General features: G+C 40.5%; 2 protein-coding genes across 6 annotated transcripts in view; one reads left to right on the top strand and one right to left on the bottom strand.

Moving 5' to 3' along the window:
• Positions 1-3,726, top strand: part of LOC122192024 (bifunctional UDP-N-acetylglucosamine 2-epimerase/N-acetylmannosamine kinase) — a 36,099-nt gene extending 32,373 nt beyond the window's left edge. For all 5 annotated transcript variants that reach the window (XM_042892443.1, XM_042892445.1, XM_042892446.1 and 2 more), the window contains 3 exons: positions 271-453; positions 1,113-1,229; positions 2,514-3,726. In XM_042892443.1, coding sequence (XP_042748377.1) covers positions 271-453; positions 1,113-1,229; positions 2,514-2,749 — 536 coding nt within the window. In that variant the 3' untranslated portion in view covers positions 2,750-3,726. The remainder of the gene's footprint in view (positions 1-270; positions 454-1,112; positions 1,230-2,513) is intronic.
• A 4,729-nt stretch (positions 3,727-8,455) lies between these two features.
• Positions 8,456-13,704, bottom strand: LOC122192025 (clathrin light chain A-like; the record flags this gene model as incomplete). Its single annotated transcript, XM_042892448.1, has 3 exons — positions 8,456-8,753; positions 12,458-12,569; positions 13,569-13,704. Coding segments are annotated over 3 exons (420 nt in total), but the record flags the coding sequence as incomplete, so codon positions are not given.
• Positions 13,705-15,149: the final 1,445 nt, after the last annotated feature.

Here is a 15,149-nt window from a genome sequence, read left to right as displayed (position 1 = left end):
TTTAAATAAGATTGGAAAAAATAGCAAGCAATATATACTGGTTTTGTTACATAAGAACAGGAGGTAATACAAGCTTACTTAGTATGTATGCTGAATAGGAGAAATTTGTTGAATAACAGTCATTTGTGGGCTCCCGTACAGAAGACCATGGATGCACATACTTTTTCCAATCTGTATTAGAATAAGCCAATTTCAATGTCTTACTGAACTGGGGTGTTTGAAGACTGCATTTTACTTTTTTTACTATTGGCTGGTTTTGTATCTTTGCAGGAATTGGAGGTGGAATCATACATCAACATGAATTGATCCATGGCAGTTCTTTCTGTGCTGCTGAGCTTGGGCATATTGTAGTATCTTTAGATGGACCAGAGTGCCTGTGTGGTAGCCAAGGATGTATAGAAGCGTATGCCTCTGGAATAGCATTACAGAGAGAAGCTAAGAAACTGCATGACGGTACCTATGGTTTTATTTTTGAAAACATTTAAATGATTCCTAAATTGCAGTATAGTTAAAAAAAAAAAATTCAAAGGAGACATTGAAAAAAAGACCTGCCACCAGGAGGAGGCAATAGCAGGTATACAGGCAACTGGCTAGAAGGTCCTGTGTATAGGCAGTGGAGGAGCTGCAACAGCCTGTATTAGTACCAAACAATTCTTTTTCAGATATGGTAGTATGCAGTCACGCCATATTTAGAACCTCTGGCTTCAAAATTGCAATAAACATGTAGCAGAGTTCAGTTTCTCCTTTTTAATGATGTGGTAAGTTTTGCAACTTGACAGGCATTCTGTGAGCAGTTGAGTTTCACAGGCATCATCTTTCAGCAACAGCTTCTCACTCTGTTGACTGAGTTTGATAACATTTATATTTGATTTTATGAAGGTTTTAGTGCAGGTAATCATATTAGTGAATTACTTTGTTTGAATTTGATGCTCTCCTTCTACAAGCAGTTCTCTGAACTGTGATCACTAAATTCAGAGCAGAGCCGATAGCTCAAATTTCAGACTTCAGAATGTAAGTAGAGACATAGAAAAATTAATTGCTGTTTATTCCATTTCTTAAGTTAACACATCACCGTTTATATCTCTTGGCTTTCTCTCCTCCTCTCCAAACAGAGGATCTGCTTTTAGTAGAAGGAATGTCAATGAAGAATGAAGAGGTTGTTAGTGCTGCACATCTCATTCAAGCAGCTAAACTTGGAAACACAAAGGCAGAAAGCATTCTCAGAACAGGTAAGAAGACAGCCAAAGGTGGAAAAACCCTCCCATGATTAGATTTTTGGGGATACAGATATGGTAATACACTACAAACACAACACCAATGTACATTTGAGGACCTCTATCTTTATAATTTCTACCTGTAATGAAATGTTAAACACAAGTGTTGGAGGAAGTGTGAGCAGAAGGTATATCAAAGATTTTCTGTTCTAATAAATAAGATTAAAATCCTGAAAAGATCAGTTTGGTCTTAAATGAAAAAAAGAAGTGAGGTCTCAAGGTCTTCATGTTGAAGAATTTGGGAAAAGACATTTTATTGTATGCAAGTGAATGTCTAGTCTGAGCAAGCAGAGGCAATTTGCCTATTATTTTACATGGGATAATTTACTATTTTACTAGCTTGAAACATATAGTCATAGAATCATGATCAAGGTTGGTAAAGATCTCTAAGATCATCCAGTCCAACCATCCACCTATCACCAATATTTCCCACAAAACCAAGTCCCTCAGTACCACATCTAAGCATTTCTTGAACACCTCCAGGGACAGTGATTTCACCACCTCCTTGGGCAGCCCATTCCAGCTCTTGACTGCTCTCTTGGAGAAGTATTTCCTAACATCCAACCTGAATCTTGCCTGGAAGAACTTGAGGCCATTCCCTCTCATCCTATTACTAGTTACATGGGAGAAGAGGCTGACCCCCACATCACCACAACCTTCCTTCAGGCAGTTGTAGAGAGCAATAAGGTCAATCCTGAGCCTCCTCATCTCCAGACTGAACAATCCCATCTCCCTCAGCCACTTTCCATAAGACCTGTATTCCAGACCCCTCACAGCTTTGTTACCCTTCTCTGGACGTGCTCCAGGGCCTCAGTGTCTTTCTTGCAGTGAGGAGCCCAAAACTGAACACAGTACTTGAGCCATGGCCTCACCAGGACTGAGTACAGAGGGCCGATCACTTACTGGCTGCACTATTTCTGATAGAAGCCAGGATGCCATTGGCCTTTCTTCATACATACCTGGTAGCACTGAGAAGTTAGAATAATGCTTTGCTGTTTTCTTCTAGAGTACAAGTGTGGTAATACACAGCTTGATCTTTCACATCCATATTATTGAATAATGCACTACTGCACTTCTTTTTTTCCTTTTAAAGGAAAGATTAATACAGTCTGATAACATAAGTTCAAAACTTGTAACATTCTTCTGAATACTGAGTTATTTGCTGCTATCAGATCTATTTCAAAAAATTGTGTTTGCACTGCTTTGAGTATTCCATGTAATTTCATTTATTTTTTTCAGCTGGTACAGCATTAGGACTTGGAGTTGTGAACATTCTGCACACCATGAACCCCTCCCTTGTGATCCTTTCTGGAGTTCTAGCCAGCCACTATATTAATGCTGTCAAAGATGTGATACATCGACAGGCTCTGTCATCTGTTAAAACTGTGGATGTGGTGGTCTCAAATCTAGCAGACCCTGCTCTTCTTGGAGCTGCTAGCCTGGTACTGGATTATACTACCCGTAGAATATACTAGGTGCCTGGAAGAATTACAGAAATGAACTATTCATATTCCTTATGGGTGGAGGGAATACTTTGCCCAAAATCTTTTTTTGACCAGAGCAGCTACAGAATCAGAGTAATGATGTTCTAAATAGTTAGTGACTACATTTCCTAATTGAGGTATTAGCTTTTTGTAGTTTTTCTAAATTTCATCAAAATTCGTAGGAACTATTGTGCAATTCTGTTGATTTTAATCACCTCAAAGCCCAGAGTAGGCTTTAAGTGTAGCTGAATTATTTATGAGCGTATCTTGATGTAAGGTAGGGAATATGTGTATTGTGTCAAATTATAGCTAATACTTGGGGATCCAGTTCTCATTTTTCACCTTTGTGAAATGAGAAGTCTACAATGTGACCAGCTTTTCGATTTACAGGTTTCCACCCACACAGTAAATAGGATACAATCACCAACAGCAGGTGTTAGTTTCTGTAAGTGGAAACAACAGAAGGTGCCTCCGCAAACAAAGCTCTATTTAGAAGTGGTTTGTGAAGGACTTGGAGGATACAGTTATTTATTACATCGCCGTTAGAGGGCAGAGTCCCATTTTAGAAGCTTTGCATATGAAGGAGAAAGATGTCTCGTGAGCTTGCACGCTGCAAGAGCAGTCCAAACAAACTGACAAGTGTAGCAGTGTTCACCTTTGTGTTCTGGCTACAGCCCGCAGTAAGTATTTTTATTTTTGAGGTTGAATTTCATTTTAATGGGTATTCTCAAGGGACTTAGTCTACCACTTTGTCTCCCAAATTAGCAGAGGGGACTTTATTCTTCAGTGGCCAGTTATCTGACAGCCAATAATGTGGTATATATAAGCATAAAGACTGCCTTTTGAGAAATCTCATTCACTGCAGAGTGACTTAGCGCATCTCCTCAGCAGTGCTGGGGATGCAGGTGAAGTGTCAGTGATGTCCTGCATTTACCATCAACTCATAGGATGGAAAGTTAAATCTGAGCCTTGTCCTCACAAGGTATTTATTAGCCTTGGAGCAGCTAACCTTAAAGGCTTGCCTTGTTAAAAAACAGTTTATATGACACTCTGGAAATTTTTACAGGAAACATTCTGAGAGAGAGAGAGGGCTTTTCTGGGACCTGCATAGAGGCCAAAGATCACACAGTGTACTGTGTGCATTTAAGGAAGGCAGGTTTCTTTAGCTTTAAGTCTTTATTTGATACATAGTTCTGTCTCTATTGATCTGCTTTTTGGCATGCTTTCAAGATGCTGTAATACTGACAATTACTTGACACAAGAAGAAACTTAAAAACAGGACAGTGTAAGTGGTCAGCTATCCCAGAAAAAAGACAGCAGCCAGAGAAACAATCTTGTATCCTGGCATTTAATGAATCATCTACTCCATAGTGAGGATATACTGGCTCTTAACCTTTGCTAAGTTGCATCAGGCTTTATGTGTTCCTTTTCATTAGTGTCTGGATTTAGTTGATGGGTTCCTTCACTAACTAGGACTAGACTAGACTAACTTCAGTAACTTCAGTACTAGAGCAGTAGCTCCATGAGCAGGTCAAGAAGTCTGTTTTGATCTACAGTGACAACAGCTCAGGGTGGGGATAATAGTATTGAGGTTCTAGCAGAGAGAATACCTATCGTTTGACCTTTCCATCCCCCCAGCATCACGAGGACTGTTTGATAAAAAGTGGGACCAGGTTTTGCTTTCCAGACTTCCCAATGCTGTTTCCCTTTTGACATCTCAGATAAAATTTCTCCTTAGCAGCTGAAGGGAGATGGCAGGCAGTGACAAAATATGAAAGATGTTTAAACATTTGAAAACATTTGATAAAATAAACCAAAAGTCTATTTTCTTTAAGAAAACAATTATTAAAATGTTTTTGAAGTTGTTTTTTTCTGGCAACTGGACAAAAACCAGCTGCAAAGGGGCAAGTGGTGCAGAAGAAGTCCTTGGTTTTCCTGAGACAGTTGTCAGTTTATAAAATTAAAAAGATGTTCATATTTAAAAGTGTGACTTTTGTTTGCTTTTTCTGTTATTTCTTCCTCCCCTGTTCAGAATCCTGTCACACCTCAGACACTTCTTTGTGAACCAAAGGTTTCATGGACACTACTCTTAGTCCTATCCAGTGCCAGGGGAGAATATCTACAGTGCCATGCTGTGTGATTAGTATATGTTGACCCTGTGCACTTTAAAGCACCCCACTCCTTGAAAGTCATGAGCCCTACTGACAGCAAAGCGGCCTTTATATCCATTTCTGGGAGGGCAGAAAGGCAATAGCTGGATTTCCTTTTTCCAAACTATCTTCAGCATTTTCAGACTGTAACGAAATGTGAGACTTACACAATCGTGCCTTCCCGTTACTGTACTGGAACCATCTGCTAAAGCCACCTGTTGGAGGAGGTGGAAGTCTGGTTTTACAATGTGCCTTGTAAGTGCACATGTTATCACAACTGTGCTGAAGTTTTAATAAGCTTGCCAAGCATGCCACAGTCAACTCTCTGAACAGAATGGCATACGGCTCTGAGGAGCATTCCAGGAGACCCCTTGGGACATGCATTTTTATCATCAGTATTAACATGCACTAGCAGTACCTGAAATTGCATAGTGCCAAAAGGCTGAAAAGTAATTTCAACTGATGCAGGCTCAGTGCTGTACCTTACAATGAATGTAGTCACTACAAGACTTCTGTGTGTCCACATGCTGCATTGCTCCATCTGGTAGGAAAACTAGTCCGCTGCTGCTTGCCTGCTGATCTCTGCTGATGTTTTGCAAGCAGCATAGCTACTCAGCACTGCAACAATGTCTGGAATGTCTTTTTAGTCTCCTGAGCAACAAGCGTAGTTATTCTGTAATTATTCTGTCTTTGATCTGCTGTCCAGAGAGTGAAAATCAACAAATGCCACAGTCTTCTGGAGGTCCTTCCATTTAAATGGTCAAAAATTGGGATGCACAACCAAGTAGAAATATTGTTAACGGTGTATTGCAGAAACAAATCATACTGCACAGTGAAAGTCACCTGCCTCAGTGAAATCTGATTACCGTGCCTCTCTCAAATGCAGTGGAGAGTATGCAGGCATTAATGAGGGGAAAATGCTGGAACTGTACAGCCCTCAGGGAAGTCCAAGTAACTTCGGAAAATTGCTCATCAAAGGCACACTAAAACCCTTGCTTTGGCAGCTGAAATGTCCTTGCTAATGTCATGCATTTAGTACAGCTGTGTTTTAGTCTGGCACCCAGCTGTGTTTGCTTTGTAGTCTGAAAGCAGATACTTCGCACTATGAGTATGTAAGTAAGTGTTTTAAAAACAGCTAAAGATGCTCATGAGGTTCTGAAGAAGACACAGAAAGCCAAAGTCCATGGATTAAGTTTGCACAAGCAACTGTAGCACTTTTGGGTTGGTCCATCAGCTAATTCACACAAAGCACGAAACACATACTTTGCTCTTTGGAAACAGAATGATGCCCAAAACACTGACTGTATGGTACACTCCAGTTTGGTGTAAAATCATACTAAGTTTACACTTTCCAGAATGAGCAAGGCAACAAGGACATGGGTAATGCAGCCAATTTTCTGCTACTCTCATAACCGAGGGAAGCTTTTGTGTGCACAGCCTTCCTCCTGGTCCCATACAGGTATCAGCAGTACTGTAAGCAAACCAAAGATCATTATGAATCTTTAACTTTTAGCTGAAGAGGATCTTGTTTGAGACCTCACTTTTTTTTTTTTGTTGTTTGTTTAAAAAGAGATAGTACCTCCCCACACAATCAGGCTTTGCTTTTACAATCAGGCCACCATTGCTACAACTCCTAATTTAAATGGACTGTCCCATACCCGGTCACAGCACAAAGGCCTCCATTGAGAACCTTTCACAATGAAGATCAGCAGACTGCCCAGACTTGCACAGACTACACCCAATGCCAACATGCTGCTGCAGCATCACTGCTCTGCAGAGGAACAAGCTTGCCCATGTGACAGGTACCACCAGATGAATCCTCTTGTCAACCCCAACAGACAATCCCTTGTCCCTTCTCAAATACTTGCCCGTAAACTATGTGTTCTCTTCTTGACCAGCCGCAAAAAAAAAAAAAAAAAAAAAAAAAAAAAAAGGGTTGGTTAAAAAAGAAAGGTAAATTTTTGTTTTGATCGGCAAGGGAATAGGTAAAAAAGGCAGAAAGCTGCAGGGCAGTACTCAGGTTCCTATCTCTAATGAACTCATGGCCTTGACACCATCCCCCTTCAGCTCTACATACACTCATCACCATTTCAGGCCAGTATGGTCTGTCTGCCACCTGACCACAGGCTAAATGAAGCCAGTCATATTCCAGGATGTATTCAGTAGAGTCTACAGCTTCTCTCAATGCTGCTGGTGTGCATACAGCTGGAATTTAGTTTAAAAGACGGGAATTGTCCATGTTTTTTGAGATTCCGTTGATAGTTTTCTTCAGCCCCATTACTGCTATGGAAATAAACAGTGGTGGGAAGAGGACTGAGTCTGCTCAGCTAGGCTAGACACAGTGCAAAAGCGTCATGCCAAGTCACAGAACAGTGGCAGATGCTCACCAGAAAGGAGTCTGTTCTGAAGTACAGACAAGGAGTTAGATTCACCCAGAGAAAGTTAACTGCCTTTTTGCTCTGTTGAATATGGCATAAGTAACAAAAACAATTTTCAGACAGCATGAGTACAGTATGAGTATACTACAACACACTGACTACTTACAGGCACCTCAGTGCAAGAGAAAACACAGACACATTGGTGCACTGAGGTGACAAACAACTTGGAGCACCTCTCCTACAGTGCTGAGACTGTTAAGTCCGGAGAAGTGGAGGTTCCCACTTATCAGGGATTTTATCAGTGTGTATGAATAGCTGGAGGGACAGCATAAAGAAGATGCAGTCAGGCTCTTTTTAGAAATGCCCGGTGCCAGGACAGGGTGCAGTGCATGTAAACTGGCACACAGAAAGCTTCCTCTGTACTCCATGTTAGTCTGCATAAGGAATCCTCCCCAAACTAAGCTAGGCTTTCAGCTCATGCACACAAGATTAAGAAATCCTACACATTAGCTAAGCTACTATATCAACCAGAGCAAAGCTGGAATCTGATCTGAATGCTGGCATCTGAGGCAGCCTCCACACCAAAGGGCTCCGCATGTGAAACTGGTATTGAATAATTACATGGCAAAACAGATATCCCAACAAGCAGATGGATGTCAGAGTTTGTAACTACTCAATGCCCTTGTGGTATTTTCTGTACCTAAAACCTATAGCCGGAGTGAGTTTGTCACCTAGCAGAAAACTATCAACAAGGTAGCGTCCTTGGTTCAAACAGAACTAAGATAAGCTCCTTAACAGGCCTGGTGCTCCAGTTTCCCAAAGCTTCTGCCTTGTGTAATAAATTGGATAAGGAAGCAGTTCTAACTAAAGCTCTCAAGAGCTTTAAGAAAGCTTACAGAGAGACAAGCAGGACAGCCTCTGAGAAACTAGAGATACTGCTGGCTAGTCATTCACTAGCACAGAGAAACATTTGATTTAAACACTCCCTGTGAAAAGAGTGCAGGAGAGCTTCTGAATTCATCCAGAGTCAACACATTTTGCAGTTTAACACATCTTTAATATCAGTAACACTGGAAGTGACTTCTCAGTGCAAATAGCACAGACTACAGTTCAGGAGGTTCTCTCATTTAAAACAAAGACATGAGGAAGAACATGCAATGAAACAGTGATCAGCTCTAGATACATCATGTTTGGTCCAACAAAAACATAGAAGCAATTAATCCAATTACAGCAAACATAGCTTCTCTGAGTAAGGTTAAGATATTGCATTTGTAGTGTTTCCATTGTGCCTTTCTTCAGCGAACCAGCGGAGCCTGCTTGAGTGAGATGAGAACTGAACGCATGCGGGACACATCTTTAGCCTGCTTACTAGACTTGGGATTAAAGTCACAGAGCTGAGCCACGCGTTCCCACTCAGTGCCTGGAAAAACATCTTCTGCATCACTCACAAAGGCTTCTTCAGCTGCCCTGAAAGCAATGCAATGGACCTTGTGTTAATGCCCAACATAAGGCACTCCTTCCCACTTACAGGATGCAGTTCCTTTCAGCACGTTTCATAAGAAATGTGACCTGACAGCTGCTTGTGAACATCATGGCTACTTAAGCTCCCACTGCCCCAGCCCTGGAGATGGAAATAGGTTGCAGTAGTATGCTATGCACAAGCAGTGCAAAAGATTGCTGTGTAAAATGTTGGAATACAGGTGTTTGGTTTTAAGAGTAGTCACTGAGTCTTTGCCTACAGGAGTCACCAAACTCCCAGAAGGTAAGGTACTCCTGTGCAGACATTTTATTTATGGAAAAATGCCCAGGTCTTAAATATTTAAGCTTCTGTCACTTGATGGCTTGCTTTGGACACTTGCCAACCAGAAATTTACAGTTCCCTGCAAGCATGTCTTAGAATAGATTCCATTTGAGGATTTAAATCAGTTCCAAGGCCTTCAGGCCATCATAAAACTATCTGCTGATGTTTCCCAATGCTGTATGGAAGCAGTATTAATCACAAGGAACGTAAGTAATGAATTCCATGCCTGTGGGTGCTGTAGTCTAAAGCACATCTTGGAAGATAGGATGACTCATCTGAAGTCAGCTAGCAGGATAAACATGTTTCCCCTCTTCTTACCCTAAGGATACTCTAAGGAAGCTTTATACAATATGTACAGGTTAGCACCAGAGGCTTCCCAGCAGTATCCTTTTGGCATTTCTGTGCTACCAACAGCATTGCTTCAATGCACGTGTAACAATCCAGTATCATTTACTGGAACTCTGGGGCCCTGGTAGCTGCCTGAGTAAAAGAGCAGTAAGCATTGAGAGATCAAACCAAATCCATCTACTCCAACAAGCAGTACAGAAAAAGCAGTGAGGATGACTCCCCCATGAGGGTTCAGCACTGTTCACAGGGATGATAAGGTTACAGACACCACTGAAGACAAGGATCACTACAACACTGCTACTTTATGTGACATGACACTTTTAATGGGCAGTGAAGGTTTTTTACTTAACTGTTCTAGGCTGTAGCAAGGATGATTTATGTTTGTGCTTAAAGGTGAAGAGAAGAAAAGAAACGAGAGAAAGTTTAAGTCAGATACAGAAAATGAGAATGAGTTTAATGCAGATGGTCAGCTGGCTCAACATGCACTAGCAGTTTGGCCTACATTCAGGAAGCATGCTGCCAATTTTATTCTGCAGCACTTGCACTGCACATTTGCTACAGGAAAAGAAGGATTTTATTGGAAAAAATTTAAGTTAACTCCAGGAAACTTCAGAACAAAGTCAAACACCACCTGTAAATCCATCATTTCACAAGTCTTGCTTTACATCCATCTACAATTAGGTAATGAATTCCACACTTGACCTTCAGTATAAATGCACTCAAAGACAAACCATGGTTCACCAGTACACCTTCTAAAGGTGTCACCTTAGAATCTGTGACATGGCCATCTTTCAATTCAAGTCTACAAATTAAGGGAAGAAATTAAAATACATGAACAAGCCAATGAACCTTGCAACCCTTTTGCCCCACAGAAACTAGCATAATTACTGGGGCTTGAATATCCTGGCTGTCTTCTCACTGATCTGTGAGGCTGGCAATACATCTGCACATATGTGCTCTTTCACCAGCAACTACTAGCTTTCTAGTACCATCATCTTGTTTTTTCCACATGTTCTCTAATAGCATCCTAAATTCTATAGGCACCTCTTCTCCTTTGATTTAAGCATGCAATTTCTTCCCCTTGCACTGTATGTGAACCTCATTTTAATCTTTTTCTGATTATTTAGTCAAATGGAACAGACCAGGAACACAGTGCCTATGACAAAACATGCAGTTATACTTTATACTTCACCATGGAAGTGACTGGGACTAAACACAGCACCCACATGAGACTCCATCTGACTGTAACCCATACATGCATCAAAGCACCTTGTTGCATTGGCCTGGAAGGTCAGTAAACTGAAGCCCAATGTATTACAGGGTACTGAATCACTGACAAAATTCCAGTGGCATGTATTCTACATAATTTAAGTGTGCTGGGTATGATCATCACAGGAAAACAGCACTTAATGCTGCAGATCAGAGTCAGGACAAAAAACAGGCTATTATTCTACTTTTTTAATTATTATTATTCTACTATTATACTGGCTGAAATATTTGGCAGAAGACATCTTCAGACATTCAGCACTATTTCAGACCCTCCTCATTACCTAGCTGACTAGCAAACAGAATTAGTAGTTAAGCAACATACACATAACCAATCACGTCAGCGAAGGGTTGTTTGTAGAAAGCTTCATCTGCCACCCTAGGTAGCAAATAGTCCAACAGGCAGGCAAGCAGGCAGGAGAAAAGAGATAAGGATGAGAAGTACAGAACACAACCGAAGGCAGTTTTAAAAAGCAAGTTTAACTAGTATCACCTACACTCACTGAAACAGGGAAGCAGCGGCCACACAGAACATACCAATTAAGCTGCTAACTCAAGGGGGAACACAAAAACTCTCCTATATCATAGAAAATTAGGACTACCTAGTTTAGGGCTAGTCCCAGTGTTGGCATGACATCATCTCCAGATACCAGAGACTACTTGAAGTAGAGAGATCTCACCAGGTTGGTGAGAATGCTGAACATCCCCTCAGATAAACACTTGACTTTTCTGACTACAGCTCTTTTTAAATTGACCTTACTCCAGAATGCGCACCCTGATCTCAAACCACTGGCCAAGACAAAGTTAAAGAGGTAATAAGCTCTTGCCACCACCTGTAACAGCTATCTTGTTTTCAGCCCAACAGAAAGACTGTGTCTGAGGGAATGAAAGTGTCAAATCCATAGTTCTGTAGGAAGTATAAAGTCTCCTTTTGTCATTCAGTAAGTAAAGTCTACTTAAGACTACTTATGATAAACCAGCTCTTCAGATAGGAAAAATGGCATTTCAAAAATCATTTCAATTTGAAGTCTACAGATTCCCAAAGTTTAAAGCAGCCCCAATGACTACCTGAAGAAAATGACACTGGCAGACTTAGGTCAGAAGTGAAGTCCTAAGCGTTATTAAGTCAGCATTATCATATTTACCTTTATGTAGCCAGAAGTCAAAGTTCTGCATGGAACTCATAAGGAAGTGTAAGAATTTACTAGATTGTGCCTAGGTCACTTGTTTCTGCTCCACAGCCCATAAAAGCCAATTCAAGCATGATGAATTTAATGAGTTAAATAGTCACTCACAGAACTCTGCTTATTTCTCATAAACTTCCACAAGAAGCAGCCAAAGGTTTTAAGATATCTAATGAAATAATCTGCTTTGGAGTAACTAGGAGACCACTTCCAAGTTTCTGAGAGCTGGCAAGTAAGACCGCTAGCTGCAAGGTAATTAGCCACTGAAGAGCTGTGCAGCTAGGTACATACAGAGAAGTGAGCAGACTGAACAGTTCTGTCCAAATTCAAGTTTTGTATTAAAGGAAGCTTCTGAAATAGCTTGTTATTTCAGTGTTCCCATTTGGACATTTAAGCTAGCCTCTAAAGAAACTCAGACTAGTCTACAACTGGACACTCATCTCTTAACAGGATAGTTAGTGGGCTGAAGGACTAGCGACTTAGGATATAGTAAACATTCTACTCTTCTCTCCTTTGCCTAATTACTTCCAAAGCCAGCAATATAGCTCTTCAGATAGCTGGAGAAATCTTACCTGTTGCTAGCTTTTGTTTTCTGGAGCTTTTCATCTTGTCTGGCATACCACTCCTCCAACTCCTTTATTGCTTTCTCCTTCCATTCTGCTTCCTGTTTTCTTGAGTTAGCATCTAAAGATTCAAGAATTGATTTATCAGTCATGTTTATTCCAATTGGATTTCATTAACATTTCAACTGATAGTTCAGGGTGTACTCTAGTGCAAATTATTACTTAATCCACTCAAATATGGTTTATGAGGTTCTCTGATTTAGGCCATGAGAACTCTAATGCCCTCAACATTCAAAAGATTAGCTAAACAGAATGTCCCTGTACAGCACTGAGACAGTCTAGTTCAATTTAGTCTAAGCATATGTAGACTAATTATAATACAGTCAGTCTGCTAGCCTGCAAACCATTCGAAAACACTGCCACCTTGCTATGGCTGTTCTAGAATAAAGCTCAGTAAACTCTCTACATTAGACAAATTAAGGGAATGTGATACTCAGTTTGCCTTTACACCCAACTCACAGTTCAGGATAAGCTCATCTGTTGTAACTAGTATAAAAGAGGAACAACAGACTCAGCTCTGTCTGGAATCATATGTTCAGAAGGCTGTCCTGATGGTCTCAAAGTAAGGCCTCCTCCGTAGAGAAACTGGAAAGTACACCAGTTTAGAGTTGTCCACAGGTAGGTATGGCTGCCTTTGATAGCTGAATTTAGTTACTACTTGGTTATTTAATTTCACTATGACAAAACGACAAGTGGCCTCAGCAATCTTAAAATGAGCAATCTCCTTCCTTGAAGAAAAGTGCTGGCAGTTGTATCTACTCATTCTTTCCTGCTGATAAAAGCTGTTCATTTTCTGCTACAGAACTGAGGAACTCACTGGTAAGTTAAACAGGCCACTTCAGTAGTGTCGGAAGAAAGTTCAGAGAACCACTTGCTTCCTAACTCCTACACCAATATTAAAAGTTTGCTTACTAGAAGTCTTACCCTGTAGGCTGGCTGCTTAAGCAGCAAGTTGAACTCCAGAAAGCTAGAGGCCATTGTTTGAAAAGCTCTCCTGCTTAAGAAACTGCCACTTCTGAGTTTCAACCAAGAATACCACTACAACAAACAGTCTCCTTACCAAGCTGCTCAAGGCGCTCCTTTTGCTCCTCTCTCCACTTACGAATGCTCTCTGGTTCTGACTGCAGTCGATCTACTTGTGATATGGCAGCATAGCAGTCTGTTGGACCATTGCTTTCCTTGGGAAAAAAGAAATGTCATTTAAACATTAAAACTGTACATTTCAGTAAATACCTGCAAGCTACAAAAAGTAGAGATTTGAACTGAACATGTGATATTCTTCTGATGCTATACCACATTCATACCACATGATGAAAAATCTCTGGCTATAAAGGGCAGCACGATTGATGTAAACTAATATGAAAGTTGCCTCTAGCAACTGGGGATCAAACAAATTCAAGCTAACTGGGAATTCAAACTGTGTCAGAGGTCTAAGACCAAAGAAAGAATAAGACCATTCACAGAATCTCAGCTGTAGGCCTACAAACCCCCCAGCTAATATCACATTAAATATTTGCAACAAAAGTATATTTTTGGAGGGTTTTTTTTGTGCACAGGAGATTTAAGTATTCTCTATAATTTGCATTTGTCTGCTTCAGAGAAATTTGCAAGCCTCAACGGAAGTTGGCTTCTAACATTGGTTAGAGGCATTACAGAATTGGGACTACTGTAAGCTGCTTAGAACACAAGATGCTTTTTTTTTTTTTTTTTTGCTTAAATTTTAAAAGGTATGCTAGCACTTGCAGTTTATCATACAACGTTTCAAAGACTTGCAGTGCACAGGGTTATTAATACATTAGACTTTCAAAGACAAGTGCATTGCCACAGAGCATACTCCACGTCCAACCCTTTCCATTGATTCACTATGCCCTTAACAGATTAAATACCTCATCAAGTGGAAGCTCTATCAAACAAAGCAGCTATTGGAATCATAAACAATCAAGGTATTTCATTTGCCTTTTATTGTATAACTGAGAACCAATAACAAGCAGTTTTCCTAAGAACCTCACAGCAAGAGTGAGGATATAAAAACGGTAGCAGTGAAAGCAGTTTGTTTCTGTCCATCTCAGTGTTCACTAATGTCTGTGGAAAAGTAGCTTATATGTTGCTCCCTTTTAAGTATTTATCTAAACAGGGCTCTCCAAAGAATTCTCTCAACAATCAGCAATGCCTTAGCAAAACAGGTATTAAATTCAGCTATACCACAACAATTGTGTGAGCATGCTCTGTTTCTCCCTGACACACACAAAACATTGTCTGTAATATAACAAACACGCTTTCATAATGTGAATGAGCCACATGCCAGTAATTTAATGTCATGCAACTTCACATCACTAACAAATATATTTTCAGTCAATTTGTTCCTTGTAAGACCAATTTTGATAAGACAACATGAGTTATCATTAAAGAGTAAGCAACTTGACTCTGAAGTAGATAATCAGAACATGTTCCATTTGGTTTATTAGCCTGTATCAAGTATATGCTAAGTCATATTACAGAACCGGTTGGAAACGACCTATAAGATCATCCAGTCCATCTCCTCATCACTATTGCCACCACAAGCACTAAACCATATCACACAGCACGTCATCCAAACGCCTCTTGAACACTGCCAGGGACGGCAACTCCACCACCTCTCTGC

Source organism: Lagopus leucura, unplaced genomic scaffold (genome assembly GCF_019238085.1).
Source record: "Lagopus leucura isolate 7727_CA_CO unplaced genomic scaffold, USGS_WTPT01 63709-0_obj-0_obj, whole genome shotgun sequence".
NCBI classification, from domain to species: Eukaryota; Metazoa; Chordata; class Aves; order Galliformes; family Phasianidae; genus Lagopus; species Lagopus leucura.
The sequence above is the reverse complement of the archived record's forward strand: the minus strand, read 5'-3'. Positions and strand labels throughout refer to the sequence as shown.